Source organism: Sturnus vulgaris, unplaced genomic scaffold, assembly GCF_052056855.1.
Source record: "Sturnus vulgaris isolate bStuVul1 unplaced genomic scaffold, bStuVul1.hap1 Scaffold_195, whole genome shotgun sequence".
Taxonomy (NCBI): Eukaryota; Metazoa; Chordata; class Aves; order Passeriformes; family Sturnidae; genus Sturnus; species Sturnus vulgaris.
In genome coordinates this window covers 11,608,807-11,630,294 of record NW_028276170.1, presented here as the reverse complement: position 1 = coordinate 11,630,294, position 21,488 = coordinate 11,608,807, and the positions used below count along the sequence as shown (strand labels likewise).

Sequence of the window (21,488 nt, the reverse complement as noted above, 5' to 3'; positions counted from 1 at the left end):
GCAGTGTCTGGGGTGGGTGTTCTTTGATATTTGCTGATGTTTCGTTGAGGTTTTGTTGATGGGCATTCTCTTTGTGGGTATCTTTTGGGCTCTTCCCTGTCTGTTGACATGTTAAACTCATCCCTATTGACTGGTGTAACACCCCTTAAAAAGTTCTTTAAAATTTCTTTCCCCAGTGCAAAGGCAAAACAAGCCTGAGTTGAGAAATAACTTTTAAAAATTAAACAAGGTATATTTTCCAACAGTGGAATCCCGGGCAGGCCAGTGTGTGAGTGTAACTGAGAGGCAGAGTGGAATTCTGCCATTGTCTTCCCCAGCAGCTGTGGGAGTGCAGGCACTCTTTTGGTTATCAAAACTTTATTTTGATGCAAGACCTGACCAACAGGAGATCCTCCTTCCAGCAGTTTTTGGGCCTCAGGTCCCATTAAAGCTGTGGCTGCACAATTCTGCAGACAATGAGGCCACTCTGGCCACTGGGTTAAATATTTTAGCATGAGAATTCCTTTGGCATGGCCCTGTTTAGCATTCTCATACAATTCAAATTCTTTTTCCCTTTGTGGTAGGGCCAGGGCAGGAGGCTCAGTTAATCTGCTTTTTAACACTTGAAAACTCTGCTTTCCTCCTGGTGTCCATCCCTCCAGTTTCTTGACTGGCAAGATAGGAATGTCTTAGGAAGAAATCCCTGGCTCCAAAAGCCCTGCCTTTAGCAGGGACTCAATAAGAGGCTCTAAGCCCTTCCTTCCCTCCCTTGGAATAGGGTATTGCTTTCAGACTCCACTTGTCCTGGTTACTTCAAAGAGCTTTGGAGAGGCTCCATATCTAATTTCCCTATTTTCCTGGAGCTGCCCACACTTCTGGTTTCACTTCAGCATAGGCCTAGCCAGACATTTGACACAAAGGCAAAACAGAACTGGCCTCTGTATCACCTTTTACAATATCAATTTGCATTCCCAATTTAGCCATCAATCCCTTCCCAGCAAATTACAATCACAATTAGGAGGAAATAAAAATTCCTAAATTACAAACCCATCCCCCACAGCTGCTAACAGCGGTTGAATAAAACACACCAGCTCACCTTTCCCATTTATCCCCTGAGTAATTTTTGGCGATTTGTCACCTTAAATCTAAGATTGGGAGTGGATGGAGAGGTCTCTGTGTCCATCAGGAAAGGCCTCCTCTCGATCCAGATCCACCCTGAATGTTCTCAAGGGCCCCAATGCGGTGTGTCCCTGGTGTAATGGGAGCTGTGACACCCCTGACAATGTATGTCCATCAAGGGCTGCACTTGCTCCTCCTGAGGGTGCTCCTGTATCTGCTTCCAGTGTCCTTCTGCCCTGCACATGGAACCCTGATTCCTTCCCAGGGACTGTTTGGGTTGGCTCTCCCCTGGGGAGGAGGGCAATGCCTCTGCCAGGTCCTTGTGGCCGACCCCGTCCCCTGGGTGCTGGGGCCCCCTTGGGCCCTGGGGTTTATCCCTCAGGGGCTGTAGAAACTCTGCCATGGCCTTTGCCTTCCCCTTGGCCTTTTCCTCCTCCCTTCTTGCATTCCCCTGCTGTGCCTTTGTGACCAAGTGCTCCAGGGGCTTCTTCTGCCCCTCCTGCAGCCCCCTCAGAGCCTGGGGGTGCTCATCCTCTGACAGCTGCTGAGCTTTCTGCTAAATCATTCCTTTCTGCACTGACCCAAGGAAAATGCTTAAAAGCTGATTTCGATCCTTGCACGTCCAATGCCCATTTCCCAGCTGTTCCTTCGTGCTGCTCCTTGTGCTGTGGCTGCCGTGGCCAGCCCGTATCCCAGAGCCGGTGCCTGTCCTGCCGCAGTGTCCAAACGCGGCCCCCCCGGCGGGCAGGGCCGGCAGCTCCACGGGGCCGGGCAGCGGCCGGGGCGTCCCGCAGCCTCCTGGGGGCCGGGGGCCACTGCCGGGCCTGCAATTGCCGGGGGGTGCTGGGCTCAGGCAGCGCCCGGCGCTGAGCCCCGGCTGCCCCACAGCCCCGGCCCGGCCCCGCAGCTCCCCACAGGCCCCCAGCCCGTGCTCCCGGTGCCGCCCCTCTGCGCCCGCTCCTGCCGCTGCCCAGCACAGAGAAACCCCCTGCAATCCTGACCTCCTTGTGTGCCTGTCCTGGCAACCGGGGATGGAAAGGATCTGCATCAGCTGGCAACTTCTGAGGATAAGAGCCTGCTGGAAAACATCCCCATCCTCAGTATTTTTCTCTTCTTTGTCTTTGTCATCATCCTTTTTCTTCCCACATAGATTCCTGCTGCTTCTTCTTTCCTGAACCATATTCCTGCACACTGCCCTTCACCCAGTCTCTTCCCAGCACACCAACACCATCCATCCTTTGCTGTCTAAATCCCTTCTGGACTTCCCTTATTGCCCCCCTGGGTGTCCATGTCCTTGATTACCTCTGGGAGAATGTGCAAACTCCCTCAACATGCTCCCAAGGAACCCTTCAGAGATATTGTGGGATCGTCATCTCTTTTGCCAGGATCCCTTCCTGGCTTTCCATTTGTCCCCGAAGATCCCACTGTAGTCACTGCTGAGATTTTCAGTGCTCTCTGGCTGCCGACTCTTCCCAGTCCCCCCGATCTGTCACTCGTCTGTCTCTTGGTCACTCTCGGGTACCCAATCCATGCCCGGTGCCGCAGCCACCCAAGGGAGCCGATCACCCAAACTGGGTGAGGCACCTTCAGCTCCACTCACTGTCCCCGCCCTGGATGGGGGAAGGAATTCGGGCCGAGCCCCAAGGTGTGTGGAAAAATTCACATCACCAGAGGATTCTGTGCACAAAGAAGACAGAGGACTCCTGTAAAAGTAATTTCATTCACAAATAAAGGAAGAGGCCGTGGGCCATTTCCCATGGGGTCTCTGCAATTGTTAGTAGACACAGCATCCTTTTCATCCTAATTTTCCCAGCTGCATCTCCCTCTCCCTTTTCCCATTGGCTGAAGTACTTGAGAGGTACCGACATGCCAATGCACCTGCTGAATTTCCGCCCCCCCCCCCCCGTTAATATTCATCCACTTTTGTATAGCTAACGATATTCATTGCTCTGTTAAGTCCTTCTTCTTTTTCTGGGAGTTCATGAATTGAGCAGGACCTTGGCTGAGCAGCAGTCTGTGTGGTCAATTAATAACATTTTCTGACCCTGATGGCTTCCGCTGCCACTTCCTTATGTCCACGTCGCTGGCCCTGTGTCCAAGCGGATTCGCAGCATGTGTTTGTAGAGACCCTTTGCTGTTGTTCCTTGCATGGGGGTCCCCCGTTTTGGGGCCATCCCCCCTGGAGCAGGGTGTCCCGGCTTGGTGCAGCCCCGCCCCTCGGGCAGCGCTGAGCCAATGAGAGCGCGCGGCGGTGATGACGCAGCAGTGTCCAGGCAGAGCCGCAGCTCCCAGCGTTGCCCACCTGGAGCCACCTGCGCCCGGCCCGGGCCCCAGCGCCCCCCTGGATGGGAATTTGGGGAGGTGGGAGGGGGGGAGCGCCAAGGCCGGGCCCTCCCGCGCTGTGGTGGCGTTTTGGAGGTTTTTCCAGGCACAAGATGCCCAGTGACTTCTTGAGATGAACCTGGGCAAGGAGAAACCCCCAGCCTAAGGCCCTCTTCTCTTTTGTTTTCCTCCAAACCAGGATTTGTCATTCCCAAGTCGTGGATGGATGGAGGAGGAGGACAAGTCCCAGGGATCCCACAGGAAGAGGGGCTGCAAACCCAGCCCAGGGAGCTGCGAGGAGGAAAGACCCTCCCTGAGCCGGGAAGGTGGCCGGAGATCCAGGGAGAGCTCAGAGCTGATGGAGAAGCCTCGTGGAGGGGAGAAGCCCCACAAGTGCTTGGAATGTGGGAAGGGTTTCAGCTACAGGTCCCATCTGACCCAGCACCAGAGGATCCACACTGGGGAAAAGCCCTACAAGTGTGGGGAATGTGGGAAGGGTTTCAACTACAGTTCCAGCCTGATGCATCACCAGGTGGTCCACACAGGGGAACGGCCCTACACCTGCTTGGAATGTGGGAAGAGCTTTCAGTGGAGCACCAACCTGAGATACCACCAGCGCATCCACACTGGGGAGAGGCCCTACGAGTGTCCCAAGTGTGGGAAGAGGTTTCAGAGAAGCTCCGATTGCCTCAAACATGAGCGGATTCACACAGAGGAGAGGCCCTTCCGCTGCCCCGACTGCGGGAAGGGCTTCAAACGCAACTCCCATCTCACTGTCCACCGGTGCATCCACACTGGGGAGAGGCCCTACGAGTGTCCTGAGTGTGGGAAGAGCTTCTCCAGGAGCTCTCACTTGACCAAACACCAACGGAGGCGCCACTAAGGGAAGCCCTGTGAGTGCCCCGAGTGTGGGAAGAGCTTCGTGCTCTGCTCCAGCTCCATCCCCCATGGGAGGATCGGTGTTGGATGATCCCCAGTGACCCCCGTTGGGCAGAGCCCTGGTGATCCGTGGTCCCGGTGATCCGTGTTGGGTGGAGGGAAGGGGTTGGAGAGATTTCTTTCCCTTCTCCTCGTGTTGCTGTGATTTGGTTGATAATAAATTCCCTCGCTGTGCCCAGGCTGGCTCTGTTGTTCCCGTGCCCGTGCTCGGGGCGGGATCTCTCCTGTTCCTTCTCTCAACTCCCGGGCCTCTCCTCAGCCAATCAGAGAATGCGATGAAGAAGATTCAGCCAATGAGAGAGAGCAGCTGTGATGACTCACCGGTTGCCGGGCAGACCCGCAGCACCCAGTGTTCCCCACCTGGACCCCGCCCTCCCCCCCAGCCACGATCCCCCCGCGGGGTTCCCCCAAGTCCTTTCCCAGTCCCTCCCCCCAGTAAACAGAACTGGGTCTAATTGGGAAGCTTTACTGGGGAGGGGGGACATGACCCCTGGGACCCCCCCCCCACCTTCTTGTACAGGTAGAAGCCGAGCCCCAGCTCCAGGAAGACGAAGCCCAACACGGAGCCTCCGATCCCCATCAGCACCTTGCTGCAGGCGGCGTCTGGCAGCATCTCTGGGGATCCACAGGGGTCAGGACCCTCCAGACCTTCCGCAGCCCCTCTAAGCACCTTCCTAGTCAACTCCTGCCCACCCAGGACACCCTGTAACCTCCTCCCAATCTCTTCCCAGCCTCCCCAGGACCCACCAAAGCCCCTCTATTTCCGCTCAGGATCCCATAACTCCCTCCTAGTTACCTCCCCACTGCTCCAGGATCCCCAAACCCTCTCCCATTCCTTTCCAGGACCTGTCAGAACTCACCAAGGCCTTCCCAGTCTCTTCCCATCACAACCAACCTCATTCCAACCCTTGCTTTCCAATCCCTGATCTTGTTCCAGCCCCTCCAGGCTCACTCAGATCCCTCCCAGTTCCCCCCAGCTGATCCCAGTGTGTCCCCACTGTCTGCTAATGTCCCCTAGTTTGTCCATCTCACTGTGGCCTTCGAGCTCCCAGCCCAGCCCCAGCTGCCTGCTCTGCTCCGTGATGGATTTCTACACTGCCAAGATCCAGGTGAGGTTTTTTCCAGGGCCAGCAGGAGCTCTTGGGCCACGTGGTGGCCACCGACCTCAGATGGCCTAGACCTGCTCCCCAACAGCCCAGACTGCTCAAGTTATATCATGACAATAGTTATAGAATTATTTACATTATAAAATTACAATTGGGATTAGTTATAACTGGAAGGCCTCCAGGCCAGCTGTTAGCTACTACAGGTTTAGTGCTGGCCAAATCTTCCACTAGAATTATTTACTCATTTCCTGCTGTGAGACAGGATTAGGAGGAAGGCAAAGCAGGCTCCAATCTTAAAGGGTATAAAGAAAGAACTTTATTAACAGAACTAAAAGAATTACAAGAATCAGAATAAAACCTTCAGAACATTTCTCCTCCCCCACACCCTCTTTTCTTTACACTGACAACATGCAGGAACAATTCAGCCAGTTTGCCATCTCTAAAATAGTCTTTTTCCATTTCACTTAGGGAGAGGAGTCTCTCTTGTGGTGCTATGGAGACTTCTCCACAAGAGACAATTCTCTCGTGGCTTCAAAGTCACAGTGAATCAGCTGCCCAGGAGAATGGAAATCTCATCACTTTGTAAAAGTCCCTTCCCTCGACCTACAGCTTTCCCCACAGTTGTTTTTGAGGGCTCAATCTTTGGCTAATAGGGTACACTTTTAAGGATGAACTGTTCAGAAGCAAAGGTTCTCTTCATCTGTCTCTGAGATCATCTTCATCTCTGGGAACAGAGGTTCTCTTCTTCTTCCCTGGGGTAAAGGGTCTTCATCACTCTCATCTCTCTCTGTTCAAGCTACTTCAATATCTGCTTGTTCAGCATGGATGCTTTTGCTCATGTCTGCAATTTGAACACTTCATCCTCCACGTGCTTTTGTACAAGTTACAGGGAAATAGAGTCTGACATATCAACTTAATCTTTCCCATAGACTTACAAGAGGATTTCAGCCCAAGACTGAGGCATCTCCTCAATCCCTCCCATCTGGGACCTAAATTCTACTTCTCTAACCTTGGGGTCCACATGTTGTTCCTCTACGTGTCTTCACTCTGTCCTGTTGTCTCACTCGAGAGAGAATTGAAGGTCTGCAAGTCTCATCTGTACAGTGAAAGAGATAATATCTTGTTCCAAGGCCTGCAGATAATCATATGATCCCTGCTGGTGGTGGCCAGAGCTGTTTACAGTGGAGAATTCAAGTGCCAGGATTTTCAAGGGCCCCAGCCAGGACAGTGTGGCCACTCTGGCTGCACAGCTTTTTCAGTGGTTTAACAGGTTGTCAGTTCTCAAAACTAATCACTGATTAGATTTTGTCAGACTTAGAGGAAGCTCTTAGCAGCTCCTGTCAAAAAAAATCATTTCTGGGGGTGGCTTCTTCACTCCTCACAAAATGTCAAATGTGCAAAACCAGCACAGAGGGTCCCCCCTTTCTGTTGTGAGGTCTCGTGTTGTCACCCTTGGCTCCATGAGGCCCTGTAAAGTCAAAATGGATCCTTCGTTCCAGGAGACCCCAAAATGTCACAATGATCTCTGGACACCATAAGGCCCTGAGGCATCACAATGGCCCCTTGGTTCCAAAAATCCCCACAGAACCATAGGGGCCTCTGGATTGCATGAGACCCCACAGTGTCACAGAATCCCTTTCATTCCCTGAAGTCCCAAAATGTCACAATGGATTCTTGGTCCCATGAGGTCTTGCAAAACTATAAGGGCCTCTGGATTCCATGAGACCCCAAAGTGTCACAGAGTCACTTTCTTTCCCCAAATCTCGAAAGTGTCACAATGGATTCTTGGATTCAAGAGACTCCACAGTGTCACAGTGTCCCCTCAGTTCCATGAAGTTGCAGAGAATGACAAGGCCTTGTGGGATCACAATGGATCCTTAGTTCCATGAGGCCCCACAGAATCACAGGGGCCTCTGGATTCCACAGGACACTGGAGTGTCACCATGGCCCCACGGTTCCATGGGACCCCTGAGTGTCACAATGGCCCCACAGTCCCACGTGTCCCCTCAATGTCACAATGTCCATTCTGTTCCAGGAGGCCCTGCAGTGTCACAATTGCTCCGTTGTTCCATGTGTCCCCTCAGTGGCACAATAGTGCCAGGGTTCCATGTGACCTCTCAGTGTCACAATGGTCCCACAGTTCCAAGAGGCCCTGAGGTGTCACAACATCTCACCGTTCCATGTGTACCCTGAATGTCACAATGGCCCCATGGTTCCATGTGTCTCCTCAGCATCACAATGTCAGCAGTTCCATCTGTCCACTCAGTGTCACAATGGCCCCATGATTCCATTTGTCCCCTCAAAGTTACAATATCCCCAAAGTTCCATGTGTCCCATTAGTGTTACAATGACCCAGGGTTCCATGTGTCTCTTCACTATCACCATGGTCCCACGGTTCCAAGAGACCCTGCCATGTCACAATGGCCCAATGGTTCCATGTGTCCCTTCCTGTCACAATGGCCTCAGGGTTCCATTTGTTTCCTGAGTATGACAGTGGCCTCAGGATTCCATGTTTCCCCTCAGTGACACAATGGCCCCAGGCTTTCATGTGTCCACCAGTGTCACAATGGCCCCATGGATCCGGGAGGTCCTGCAGTTTCTCTATGGCCCCACAGTTCCAAGTGTCCCCTCAGTGTCACCATGGACCCATGGTTCCAAAAGCCCCTGCCGTGTCATAATTGTCCAATGGTTCCATGTGTCCCCTCATGTCACAGTGGTCTCAGGGTTCCACGTTTCCCCTCAGTGCCACAATGGCCCCAGGCTTTCATGTGTCCCCTCAGTGTCACAATATCCACACGGTTTCATGTGTCCCCTGAGTGTCACTTTGGGCTCAGGGTTCCATGTGTGCTCTTAATGTCACAATAGCCCCACAATTCCATGTGTCTCCTGCATATCACTATGGCCCCACAGTTTCATGTATCCTCTCAATGTCAGAATGGCCCATTTTTCCATTTGTCCCCTCCGTGTCACAATGACGCCACAGTTTCATGTGTCCCCTCAGTGTCACCATGGTCCCATGCTCCAAGAGACCCTGCCATTTTACAATGGCCCGACGGTTCCATGTTTCCCCTCATGTCACAATGGCCTCAGGTTTCCATGTGTCACAATGGAATCATGGTTCCATGTTTCCCCTCAGTGACACAATGGCCCCAGGCTTTCATGTGTCCCTTCAGTGACACAACGTCCCTGGATTCCATGTGTCCCTTCAGTGTTACAATGGCCCCACGCTTCCAGGAGGCTCTGCAGTGGCACAGTGGCCCCGGCGTTCCATGTCCCCTCATGTCACAATGGCATCAGGGTTCCATATGTCCCTCAATGTCACAATGGCCCCAAAGTATCATGTGTGTCCTCAGTGTCACAAGGGACCCAGAGCTCCATGTGTCCCCTCAGTGTAACAATGGCCCTGTAAGTCCAGGAGGCCCTGCAGTGTCACAATGGCCCCAGGGTTCCATCTGTCCCCTCAATGTCACAATTGCCCCACAGTACTATGTCTCCATTCAGTGTCACAATGTCCCCTCATTGTCACAGACGAGCAGCACTGGAGTGGGAGCAGCACCACTGGAGGGGTTGCAGCTGCACTGGAACAGGAGCAGTGGCTGTGGAACAACAGGGGAGAAGCTGTGGAACACAAGTCCTGTGAGGAGCAGCTGAGGGAGCTGGGAATGTTTATCCTGGGGAAGAGGAGGCTCAGGGGAGACCTCATCACTCTCTACAACTCCCTGACAGGAGGGTGCAGCCTGGTGGGGGTCGGGCTCTTCTCTTAGGGAACAGGGACAGGACAAGAGGACACAGCCTTAACTGCACCAAAGGAAGGTTTATCCTGGACATTAGAAAAAATTTATTCACAGGGTGATTGGGCATTGGAATGGGCTGCCCAGGGAAGTGATGGAGTCACTTGTAAATGGGGTAACTGCACCACCTAATTAGTACCATGTCTTCATTTTCTCTTGTTTTTACTCAGAGTCAGGATTAAAAACATGAAGGAGGTGAATTTTCTCGACTTTGGGCTTGGTAGTTTAATAAATCTTAATTAAAGTACAGAGAGTTCTGCAACAAGTCTAGCCACCAGCTAAAAGCCAGCGAAATGGAGGCATATCAAGCTAGTTACAAGGTTTTTTAAAGTTAAAAAGTTCAATAAAGAACTAACACCTGTATTATTTATAGGTTTTCACTCAATAACCAAACTCCTGTGACCCACTGTGCAGCATTAACTGTCAAACCAGAAACTACTACCTGAAACCATGAAGAAGAAGGAAGCAGAAGACAGAAAGAGACAACACTTAAAAACTTCGATCTCGTTCCATACTTTTTACTATATTCTAAAAGCCCCAAATTCCAAACCCTTCACCATGTGAAATCACACACTTTCATTCCAATAAGAAACCCGTGACTCCAATTCTATTATTCAAATTTGGAAGCCTTCTCCAAGGCCTCAAGTCAAAAGCAGTGTTTTCCTGAGGGTCAGTATCAGAAAGTACAAAAAGTTCCAAACTCCCAGGTTTCTGGGATCCAACAGTCACCATCCCTGGAAGTGTTTAAGGAAAGACTGGATGTGGCACTCAGTGCCATGGGCTGGTGACAAGGTGGTGTTGGGTCATTGGTTGGACTGGATGATCTCAAAGGTCTTTTCCAACCTCAATTCTGTGATTCCGTGATTCAGTGGAGCATCAATGGCAAATGGGTGGATAAAGAGTGGAACAGGCCTGGCAGCTGTTCTGGGAGCAGTGCTGGAGATGCCGAAGGGAACGGCGGCGGAGCGGGAATGGAGCGGCGCCGGAGATGCCGAAGCTGCGGGACACAGAGCGGCTCCGAGCGCTGTGTCCTGCAGGAGCCAGCCCTGCACACCAGAGCCGAGCCCGTCAGGCTGACCCAGAGCAGGGGGCAGGGGCAGGAATTGCTGCTGGGCCATGGGAGCTGTGGATCGAGTGCATTTAATGGTGACTTGGGGCTTTGATTCTTGTCACTGCAGCCACATTCTGTGGTGCCAGGACCCTTCCAGTTCATCTGAAGTCACGAACTCAGGACAAACTCAGAACAAAAGGAATCAAACGGCCTTCTCTACTGCAGGGAAACATCTTGGTTTAATGATTTCTGATACAGGAGCCAAACTGGGTCAGTTATTGGCCTGTGGTTTTTTTTAATCCAGGAACAATTTGCAAAGTACTGACATTTGGCATTAAAAACGAGCAATATGCCTCATCATCTGAATATTGCATATGGAGTACAGAGCTATTTCTGGTTGTTAATATTGCATTTTGTCTTCTTTTTCTTCCTCTGCCAGAGTTAGAATTAAAAGCTCAAGAGACAGTATGTTGTGTTTGGACTCAGATGTTTATTAATTCTTATCTATATTACAGTGAGTTCTACAGTACTTCTAGCTAACAGGCTAAAAATGGTGATGTATCTCTGTCTTTACAAGGCCTTTTAAGGCCTAACTGTCCAATTAAGAATGAACACCAAAATTATTTTTACTTTTAAACCAATAACCAATCACCTGTGACCTGCAACGAGGAATTGCCTATCCAATTAAACAAGATCCCACCTAGACCCATGAAGAAGAAGGTGAAAAAGAAAGAAACCTCCCTCTTGCCTTCTACATATTACTATATTCTAAAACCCTAAATTCCAAAATTTCCACCATGTGATATTACACACTTTTATTTAAACTTCACACCAGTGATCCCAGTTCTGTCATTCAATTTTGGAAGCCTTCTCCACAGCCTCAGGTCAAAAACTGTATTTTCTTGTGGGTCAGTGTCTGTCAGCACAGAAAGTCTAAAACTCTCAGTGTCCAGGGTTCCAACAGTTATGATCAAGAAAACAACTGGAATTATTTTCTCTCTGGGTTTTACTCTCTCTCTGGGTTTAAGCCTCCACCACTCCCTGCAGGTCTGCTTTCCATAATCTGCTCCTCGGGAGTTGGGATGTGACAAATGAGCAGTGGAAAGAGGGAGGATAATGGATAATGGACCATTCCAACTGCAAACTCTGCTTTAGTAGCCTCAGAATTTCCAGTGTTTAGAAATTAACTGACCAAATCCCACGTTTCTCACTTTTGCCCTGGCAGAAATCCTTCCTTTGGCCTTGTTTAGGAACTCACCCTCAGAAACACCTCATTGCAGACGCTTTTCTGTTGGTTTTGATAAGAGATGACAAGAAAATCAGCACGAGGGGGAGGGATGAGGGAGAGGGAAGAAACAATTCCTTCCTTGTGTCTTCCTTGTGGAAAGTCTCCTCTAGAGGTTGTGCTGCAGCTGGAGACTTGGCCAGAGGGAAGTGATTGAGCTGAGGCAGCAGAGGCATCTCCTCCCTGGTTTGTAGCCCTGGGGCTGGGAGGGGACACAGGTGCCCCCCTTGCACCCCACAACCCCCTGGAATGGGGGATTCTCCCTGCCTCTGCCAGGTGCTCCTTATCCATGCCTGGCCTGGGTGCTCCTGGACTGAGCTCCCTCCCATGGTCATTCCTGATGGTGGGGAGTGGGAGGGAGGAGTTCAGTGCCAATCTGGGAGGTGCCAGCAGGGTCAGAGATGTGGGGAGGTGACAGTGACAGAGTGACAGGATGTGCAGATGGACACATGGACAAGACAACACCTCTGGGGGAAACCTCTTGGAGATTTGGGCGGTTTTTGTTTGTAAAATACACACGGACACAGAGCAAAGCTTTGCTCAAAGTGTTTATTGATTATTCAGGGGGAATGGCCCAGGGCTCAAAGGGTTCAGGGGGTTCCTCCAGGGATGATCATCTCCTCATGCCACCAGAGGGGATCAGGACAATGGTGTCCCCACAGCTTGCAATCCTAAAAATCAAAACCCAGAAGGTGACCTCTGGTGCCCACTGGGAAATGAGAGGGGCCCTGTCCCCACCCCTCTCCCTGCAGGCACGGCTCACCTAGACACCCAGAGAGGCAGCCAGGCGCTTCTGCCGCAGAACAGCCTCCAGCTTCTCAACAAGAGGGGGCTGGGGACAAACACAGCATTAGAGACACACTGGGGGCACTGGGCTGCACTGGGAGGTGGGGGAAAGCACAGGGGTCATTGGGGAAGGGGCCTGTGGGGGGAAATGGGGGCAGGAGCTGCTGTGCTCCTGCCCAGAAGCCCTGGGGTCCTGCCAAGAGGCACAGCTGGGGCAGGGGCTGCGTCCTGGGTCACCCAGGGGGGTGCTGGGGGAACAGGGATGGGAATGCAATGGGGGCCTGGGAAAGGGGCGCTCTGGGGGGGATCTGTGGAGCAGGGGAGTTGTGTGGGATGTCAGTAGGGGTTCACTGGGCTGTGCTGGGACAAACTGGGATGGTCTGGGGTGTGGTGGCCATGCAAGGGGAGGGTCTGACACTGCCAGAACTCGTGGTACCCACCAGAGGCGTCTCCAGGATCACGACATCTTCTACATCAATCTGCAGAGAGACCAGGAGACCTCGCTGGGCACTGGGATGGCCCCGGTGCCAGCAAAGGATGGGGGGAAACAACTGTCCCCAAATTCCCAGAGGGAATGCCCTCCAATCCCAGCACCCCACTCACCTCCCGCAGATCATCTTGGGTTCCTTCCAGGAGCGCCTGGGAAACAAGAACAAAAGTTTAACCTGGATTAGATCCAGTGGCGCTGTGGGGGGACAGGGAGCAGGGTGGAGGTGATGGGGTGGGAATTCAGGGCCTCCAAGGAGATCTGTTTGAGGTGGGGGGAGACCCAAAGACACTGAACTGGGGTCAATGGAGGGATCAAGGGACTGGGCTGGGTCTGGGGAAGGGGCTCGGTGTGAGGTACAGGGGAGGAGAAAGGAATTGCAGGGTAGGGACATGGGAATGCAAGGGAGGGGCTGGGTGGGGACAGAAGAACGAGGATGGGTGGGGACAAAAGCGACAGGACCGAGTGAGGATTTGGGAAGGGTGGGGGGTGACTCGGGGAACTGTTGAAGGGGACCCCGCTGCAGTGAGCAGGAAGAAAGGCAAAGGATTCACGGGAGGAGACATGGAAGGAAAGGCCTCGGGAATGGTCAGTGGGAGGCGTTTGGGGACCCTGGAGAGGACACAGAGGAGGAAGCAGGGACGGAATTCCTGAAGAAACCGAAAGGGTGGGATGGGAGGGGACAAAGGGCAGGGTGTGGGGACAGCGTTTGTCTGGTGCCTCACCTTGGCCTGTGCCGGGGGGCACAGCACGATGGAGAAGAGCAGGGCCACGCTGAGCACAGCCACCTTCATCTTCCTCTCGCACTGGGCAGCGCTGGCTGAGGCTGCAGCAGGGCAGGAGCACCTTTATCCCTGCCGGGACTCCTCCCTGCGCCCTCCCTGACAGCCCCCAGGCCAAAGCCCGGCTTGGCACAGCCCCCAGCCCTGGCCACAAGCCCAGCCCTGGCACAGAGTCCATCCCGGCTGTGGCACGGATCCAGCCCCGCTCCCCGCATCCCTGCAGCTTCCTGCACGGGGCAGCTGCCCCTGGAGGGGACCGGGCACCCGGGGGGCCGAGGGGGGCAGGCAGGGATCCAAAGGCAGCTGGGGACCCTGTGGGGACACCCCCACTCCAACACAATCCATCCTCCAACAGCCCCCAGCCCCACACCCCCCATCTCCCGGTACCCCTCCCCTCCAAGGGTTTTTCCTTCCAGACACCCCAGAGCTGACCCCAGCCACTCACCCAGTGGGTCTGAGCAGAATTGCCACTGTTCATCCTCCTGCCCCACGGAGAAACAGGAGATGGACTGACCCCCTCTTCTTGGGACAACGAGACTCCGGAATATTGGAAAATTGGGATATGATAGGACAGAGGTGTCATGAACCTGGGAAATAGCCAGGTGATTTGAATCTCCAGGCACTGGAGACACTGGAGAGAACTGGGAAATGATCACCTCAAGACAAGGCTGAAGCTTGAGGAATTGCTCAGGTGTGGCACTTCCCACATCCACACCACCCATTATTTCCACAGCTCTGGGCTGTCCCACGGGGAAAGCTCTGGGAGAAAACAGGCAGCGGGGGAATCACAGCCATGGACAGCTCTCAGGAACCACTTCTCAGGGGATTTTCACTTCTTGGATGCCCAAGATGTCTGAATGTCTTCCTGGTGCTTCAGGCCCTGGGTAAACAGGGCTTATCAGAGATTCTGACAGGACCAACATCCCTCCCCTGACTGGGCACCTCTGTTTGTCCAATTAGATCCCAATGGCTGCTCTAGGAGAAGTGCCAACTTCCCCATATTCCTTGGGATGGGCACATCCTGCTCAGGGCCAGTGCTGGCTTGGGCAAAGGCCAGGGCATTGCAGAGACCCTGTATGGGGACAAGGGCCTTGGGGAGCTGTGGGCAAGTCCCAGGCAGGGACAGAGCTGGAGTGGGAGCTTTGTTGGGGATGGGGTCGCTGGCCCCGGCTGCCTGCTCTGCTCCCTGATGGGTTTCTACCCTGCCGACATCCAGCTGAGCTGGTTCCAGGACCAGCAGGAGCTCTCGGGACACGTGGTGGCCACCGACCTGGTCTCCAACAGAGACTGGATTTCTACCAGCTCCTGGTGCTGCTGGAAAACCCCCCCGGCACGGGGTCAGCTCCAGCTCCAGGTGGAGCACGTCAGCCTGGAGCACCCCCTGAGCCGGCACTGGGGCACGGCCCGGACCCCACAGCGGGGGGGGAGTGAGGGAGGTATTGGGGGGACTGGTAGGGGAATTGAGGTGTGCTGGGAGTAACTGGGAGAGAGTTTAAGATAGCCTGGTTTAAACTGGGAGTAAGGCTGGGCGTTCTAGAATGGCTGAGGAGTCTGAAGGATGTTGGGGAGGGTGGGATGGGGTTCCGGGGGTCCTGGTGGGCACTGGGAGGGAGTCTGGGGATGCTGGGTGTAACTGGGAGGGATTTGAGTGAGCCTGGAGGGGATGGAAGATCAGGAATGGAAAAGCAGGGGTTGGAATGAGGTTGGTCGTGCTGGAAAGAGACTGGGAGGAGATTTTAAGGGGTCCTACGTGGGCTGGAGGCAATTGGGAGGGTGCTTAGAGGGGTTTCGGGTATCTGTGACAGGTCTGGGGGGGTTCTGACCCTTGTGAACCCCCAGAGATGTTGCCAGACACCGTCGACACCAAGGTGCTGATTGGGATTGGGGACTCCGTGCTGGGCTTCATCTTCCTGGCACTGGAGTTCGGCTTCTACCTGTGCAAGAAGGTGAGAGGGGGTCCTAACGAGTCGTGGGCCCCCTCCTCCAGAGCCTGTGTGCTCCCCCTGGGGAACCCTGGCTCAGTGTTACCCCCTTTTCTCTGCCCACAAAGCTCCTGTCCCAGCAGCCGCTGCAGACCCTGCTGTCACCATCCGCTATTAACGCAGAGTGGGGGTCGTGATGGTTCTTTTGATCTCAAAGGTGCAAACAGGCAAAATGCAGGGGACAAAATCAGTTTATTCAACAGCAGAAAATCAGTTTATTCAACAACAGCAATGCATTTCATCAAATGCCAACAATTCAGTTACGGTAAAGGGGAGAGGTATAGGAAACAAAGTATAGGGAAAGGGGAAGGAAAGGAAGGGATGGGAGAATAGCTACCAACAGATGAGACGGGCGTCCTCACGGGTCATCCGATAGACGAGTCTTCGTCCGTGGGGAGATCTCAGGGGTCTTCTCCAGGGGGTCTTCATCAGTGGAGAGATCTCAAAGGGTCTTTCCCAGAGGGTCGCTCTTTTATAGCCCTTCTCCAAAGCGAGTGGCCTCTGGCCAAGAGGTGGGAAGTTTTATGGACCATTGTGTGGTGCTGCAGGAGACAAGTACGGACAAGCAGTCCTCAGTTGGTACAACACAGTCTCTGGTTGGTGCCACGACAGCACGGTCCAGTGAACACAATACACCAGCACACAGTCACGAGCATCCACCTGGCCCAGCCAGTAAACCATTGTCCAGAGTCAGCCTGGGTGGGGTCCTCGAGGTCTCCTTGCGACGGTCGGGAGGCAAAATCGAGGGGAATTTCGGACCGACCCTTACACCTGCCCAGGTGGGGAACACTGGGTGCTGTGAGTCTGCCCGGCAACCGGTGAGTCATCACAGCTGCTCTCTCTCATTGGCTGAATCTTCTTCATCGCATTCTCTGATTGGCTGAGGACAGCCCCGGGAGTTGAGAGAAGGAACAGGAGAGATCCCGCCCCGAGCACCGGCACGGGAACAACAGAGCCAGCCTGGGCACAGCGAGGGAATTTATTATAACCAAATCACAGCAGCACAAGGAGAAGGGAAAGAAATCTCTCCAACCCCTTTCCCCTATCCAACAGGGATCACCAGAGCTCTGCCCAACGGGGGTCACTGGGGATCATCCAACACCGATCCTCCCATGGGGGATGGAGCTGGAGCAGAGCACGAAGCTCTTCCCACACTCGGGGCACTCACAGGGCTTCCCTTAGTGGTGACTCCGTTGGTGTTGGGTCAAGGTTGAGCTCCTGGAGAAGCTCTTCCCACACTCAGGACACTCGTAGGGCCTCTCCCCAGTGTGGATGCGCCGGTGGACAGTGAGGGTGGAGTTGTGCTTGAATCCCTTCCCGCAGTCAGGGCAGGAGAATGGCCTCTCCTCTGTGTGAATCCGCTCATGTACGAGGAGATTAAAGGTGGTCTGAAACCTCTTCCCACACTTGGGACACTTGTAGGGCCTCTCCCCAGTGTGGATGCGCCGGTGGAGAGTGAGGGTGGAGTTGCGGTTGAATCTCTTTCCACAGTCGGGGCAGCGGAAGGGCCTCTCCTCTGTGTGAATCCGCTCATGTCTGACGAGAGTGGAGCTTCTCTGAAACCTCTTCCCACACTTGAGACACTCGTAGGGCCTCTCCCCAGTGTGGGTGCGCCGGTGGTTTATCAGGCTGGAGCTCCACCCAAAGCTCTTCCCACATTCCAAGCAGCTGTAGGGCCCTTCCCCTGTGTGGATCACCTGGTGCCGGATCAGGCTGGAGCTGTAGTTGAAACTCTTCCCACATTGCCCACACTGGTAGGGCTTTTCCCCAGTGTGGATCACCTGGTGCCGGATCAGGCTGGAGTTGTCGGTGAAGCTCTTCCCACATTCCCCACACTCGTAGGGCCCTTCCTCTGTGTGGATCATCTGGTGCCGGATCAGGCAGAAGCTGTCTCTGAATCCCTTCCCACATTCCCCACACTCGTAAGGCTTTTCCCCAGTGTGGATCATCTGGTGCTGGCGCAGGTTGGAGCTGTTCCTGAAGCTCTTCCCACAATCCCCACACTCATAGGGCTTTTCCCCAGTGTGGACTCTCTGGTGCCGGATCAGATGGGAGCTGTTGATGAATCCCTTCCCACATTTCCCACACTCATAGGGCTTTTCGCCAGTGTGGATCCTCTGGTGCTGGATCAGCTGGGAGCTCCACCTGAAACCCTTCCCACATTCCGAGCACTCGTGGGGCTTCTCCCCTCCAGGAGGCTTCTCCACCAGCTCTGAGCTCTGCCTGGATCTCCGGCCGCCTTCCCGGCTCAGGGAGGGTCTTTCCTCCTCGCAGCTCCCTGGGCTGGGTTTGCAGCCCCTCCTTGTGAGGGATCTCCGGGGCTTTTCCTCCTCCATCTGCCAATGCCTTGGGAATGAAAAATCCTGGTTTGGGGAAAAAACAAGAGAAGAGTGTGTTGGGCTGGGTGTTCCTCCTTGTCCAAGTGCAACTCAGGAACTCATTGGGCATCTTGTGTCTGTAAGAACCTCCAAAACACCAAGATTCAAACCAAAAATCCTCCAAACATCATGACGCAGATCAAAACCCCCACAAACACCAAGATTTAGCCAAAACCCTCTCCAAAACAGAAAGATTCAACTGCTGCAAAAAATCAAAGCACCAACATTTAGCCAAATAAAGCTCAGAAATACCAAGATTAACCCATGTGAAAATCATGGATCCCCCTCTCCGGTCACCTGCTGCATGCGATGGGGACAATGCTCCTGAGGCCTGGGGAGAGGCTGCAGATACAGGGAGGGGGGAACCCTGTGCTCCTTCCTGTTTCTTCTCTTCCTACTCCTGTGTCCCTACTCTTCCTCCTATTATTCCTCCTTCTCCTGCACAATCCCACCTGCTCCTCCCACGTGCATCCATGGCTGCTTTAGGAATACAATGGGACCTTCACAAGCCCTTGCACTCCCAGAGCTCAGGTCAGGTTGAAAGAACAAACAGGAAATAAAGAAACACCTTTGGAAGCTGGTGATAGAAGCCAAGATGCCATGGCTACGGCTTTTGCCATTGGCTTTGGCCAGAAAAAGTGCCAGATCCAGGGCAGATATTCCATTATCTCCCTTGGAATTGGTGTGTGAAATTTTTTACCCTGGTAATTCTCCATCTAGTGGAGAATAATCCTACTTTTGTGTTGTCAGTTAGGTTTGGGCCAAGGATGTGACAAGCAATTTTTACTCCTTGGAGAAGAAGTAGGAAAATCTTGATTGCATTGGAATTTTTTTGTGTATATTTTTGAATGGCTCTTAATGATGGCAACATTTCCATATGGGTTTTCCCATGTTCACGTTTAGGGTGGATTTTGCAATACCAGAAAAGCTTTAAAGGTGATGCTTCAATGCATAAACATTTAAGAAATATTGTTAAAAAGGAAAAAAAAATGGCAAAAAATAATGCAGATTGTGGGGGTGCACTTGTGGATCACCCAATGACTGCTCTGGAATAGAAGCATTGGACCCAGGCACAGCCAGGAGAGGAGCTTTAGAAATGCAAATTAACACAGCTAGGGCAAATTGTGCACCATGTACCAGGGTCTTGTTCCCTGGGAGAGGAATTTCGCTGATTTCCTCTGCCCCTCACCCCAAGCTCTGCCTGCTTGCACAGATGGAATTTGCACAACTAAAGGCAGAGCCCATAGTGAGGATATCTGACTGCAACAGAAACTGGTTAAGCTGCAAAGAGAAACAGCAAAGGAAAACGTTGTGAAAACTTCATGAAAAATGTGGGAGGGGGGAATAATCCCTCTCCCCAGTCCAACATGTGCTGTCACTGTTCAGAGAAATCAGTTGGGAATCCAAGTATTTGATGATTATTTAGAGAAAAGTGGTCAATTGATGCAGCCCTGGCTGGAGGGAGCACCCAAAAATGGGAAAACGATGAACGGCCACCAGAACAAATCCTACAACACCACGGACCAGCCCCTGGAAGCCCTAATGATTTCGTACCAGGAGACAAAAAAATCCATCCATAATTTGAGTGGCATAATTAGGTTAAAAACTGTCCTCGAAATAATAACCAACCAGACAGCTCCAGCTCCTGACTTTACTGCCCACCAATCCAAGGAAATGAAGAATGAGACATTTCACCATGGGATAGAATCAGATTATCTATTAAAAGAAGGAGAGGATTTTGTGGAAAATTAAATGATTGAAACTGCTATTTGCAAACAGATGATAACCAAAAAGTGGTGAAACAGATAACAAAGGAAAGAAGAAAATAGCTTATATTCCAATCCAAATGTAGAAAGGATGGGAATGGGACACGTTTTCGTGGTTCCCTGGCACACCATGGGTTAAACGAATGCTGTTCCTCCTCTGAAGTGCTGCAGCAACTCTCATCTTTTTACCATGCACTGAGTGCAGCTCATTCAGCAGGTGAGCAAGGGGACGCAGGTGGCAGCCAGGCCTCCTGATCCAGAAACGGCTACAAAAGGACAGGGAATGAGGTCACTGAGAATAATCCCAAAATCAAAGAGGATCCAGGAAAAGATACTAAGTCAATAGTAATAAAGTTAGTGAAGATAATTATTGAGAAAATGAGAAGAGGGTTTGAACAGAGTAAGATGAATGTGCCTGGAGACAGGGCCAGGAATTTGTACAAAAGGAAGTAACAAGACAAACCATCAGTTTCAGAAAACTAATTGGCACGGACAACTGCTCAGCCAAGATCCTTCTCAATTCCTGAACTTCGAGAAGGAGAAACACTTAACAGAGCCGGGAATATCGGATGTTATACAAAAGGAGGGGTGCATATTAACGAGGGCATGAAGTAGGCGGATCGCGAAGTCTGAACCCTCCAAGTACCTCAGGCAGTGGGGAAAGGGAGAGGGAGATCCGGCCGGGAAAATGAGGATAAAAAGGCGGCTGCGTTTCAGAGACCGCATTACAAATGCCGCATGGCCTCTCCCCTTGTTCATGAAAAAAGTGACTTTTACAGGACTCCTCTGTCTCTTTTGTGCACACAAACCTCTCGCCACGTGAATTATCCCGTAGAGCCCCAGAGACAAGGGCAGCTACTTCTGTGCTACCCACAGCAACCGGGACGAGCCAGCGCTGCTCCGGCACCGGCTCCTGCCGAGGCTGCAGGTGGGTCTGGGCTCCATCCCGGACTCACCCCCAGCTCCCAGCGCCCTCAGCTCCCGCTCACCCCGAGCTCCCGGCGGTTCAGGGCAGCAGCGGTTCCTTGGCCCCTCGCCCGCTCCTCAGGCGAGGTTTCCGAGAAATGGCGGAGCTCGGGCAAAGGGAGCAGAGTCCGTGCCGCGTGCAGAGCCCGCCCCTCGCGGCGATTGGCTGATTCCGCTGTCACTCCTCGAATTCGCGCGCTGATTGGGCAGTGCCGGGGAGAGCCCGGCCCCGGGGCCGCCGCCACCAGGAGACAAAGAGCGAGCGAGGGGGACGGGGCTTGTGTGACTTAGAGCAAAGGATAAATCCATCTCAAACAAAAGATGTTCTTAACAAGCAAAAAGATTTTCACAGACAAACAAGAAAGCTGGTGTGGCAAGTAGAGAAAAGATCTCAGAATTTTCCAATGCAAGAAAACTGAAAAAGTACTTCGAGCTTAAAGTGTGTCATACTAACCTTTGGTGATTGGACAATAGTAACATGAATATGGTAATGTTAGTAGTAAGGATAGGCTATAGGTAACAGTAAAGGATGCTCTGTAATGGAAAGTATAGAATGCAATGTAACCAGAACTAGAGAAGCTTCAGACGAACCTACAGCTGTGGCTGAAAAGGCTCCACGACCTGTGAATTGCGGTATCATCTGGATACAAAAAACAGCATTTTAAAGAGCCGTCTGGAGACCCACATAGCTCGTTTTGGCTCTTACAGACGGGCACACACAGACACACAGACACACACAGACACACAGA

At 52.7% G+C, this 21,488-nt stretch overlaps 1 protein-coding gene across 1 annotated transcript in view; it reads right to left on the bottom strand.

Annotated features, from left to right (window-relative positions):
- Positions 1–20,833, bottom strand: part of LOC148218086 (uncharacterized) — a 48,316-nt gene extending 27,483 nt beyond the window's left edge. The window contains exons 1-2 of the mRNA XM_088158046.1: positions 20,763–20,833; positions 16,819–17,992 (exon numbers count right to left, since the gene is read on the bottom strand). Of these exons, the coding sequence (XP_088014172.1) occupies positions 16,819–17,965 (1,147 nt within the window). The 5' untranslated portion in view covers positions 17,966–17,992; positions 20,763–20,833. The remainder of the gene's footprint in view (positions 1–16,818; positions 17,993–20,762) is intronic.
- Positions 20,834–21,488: the final 655 nt, after the last annotated feature.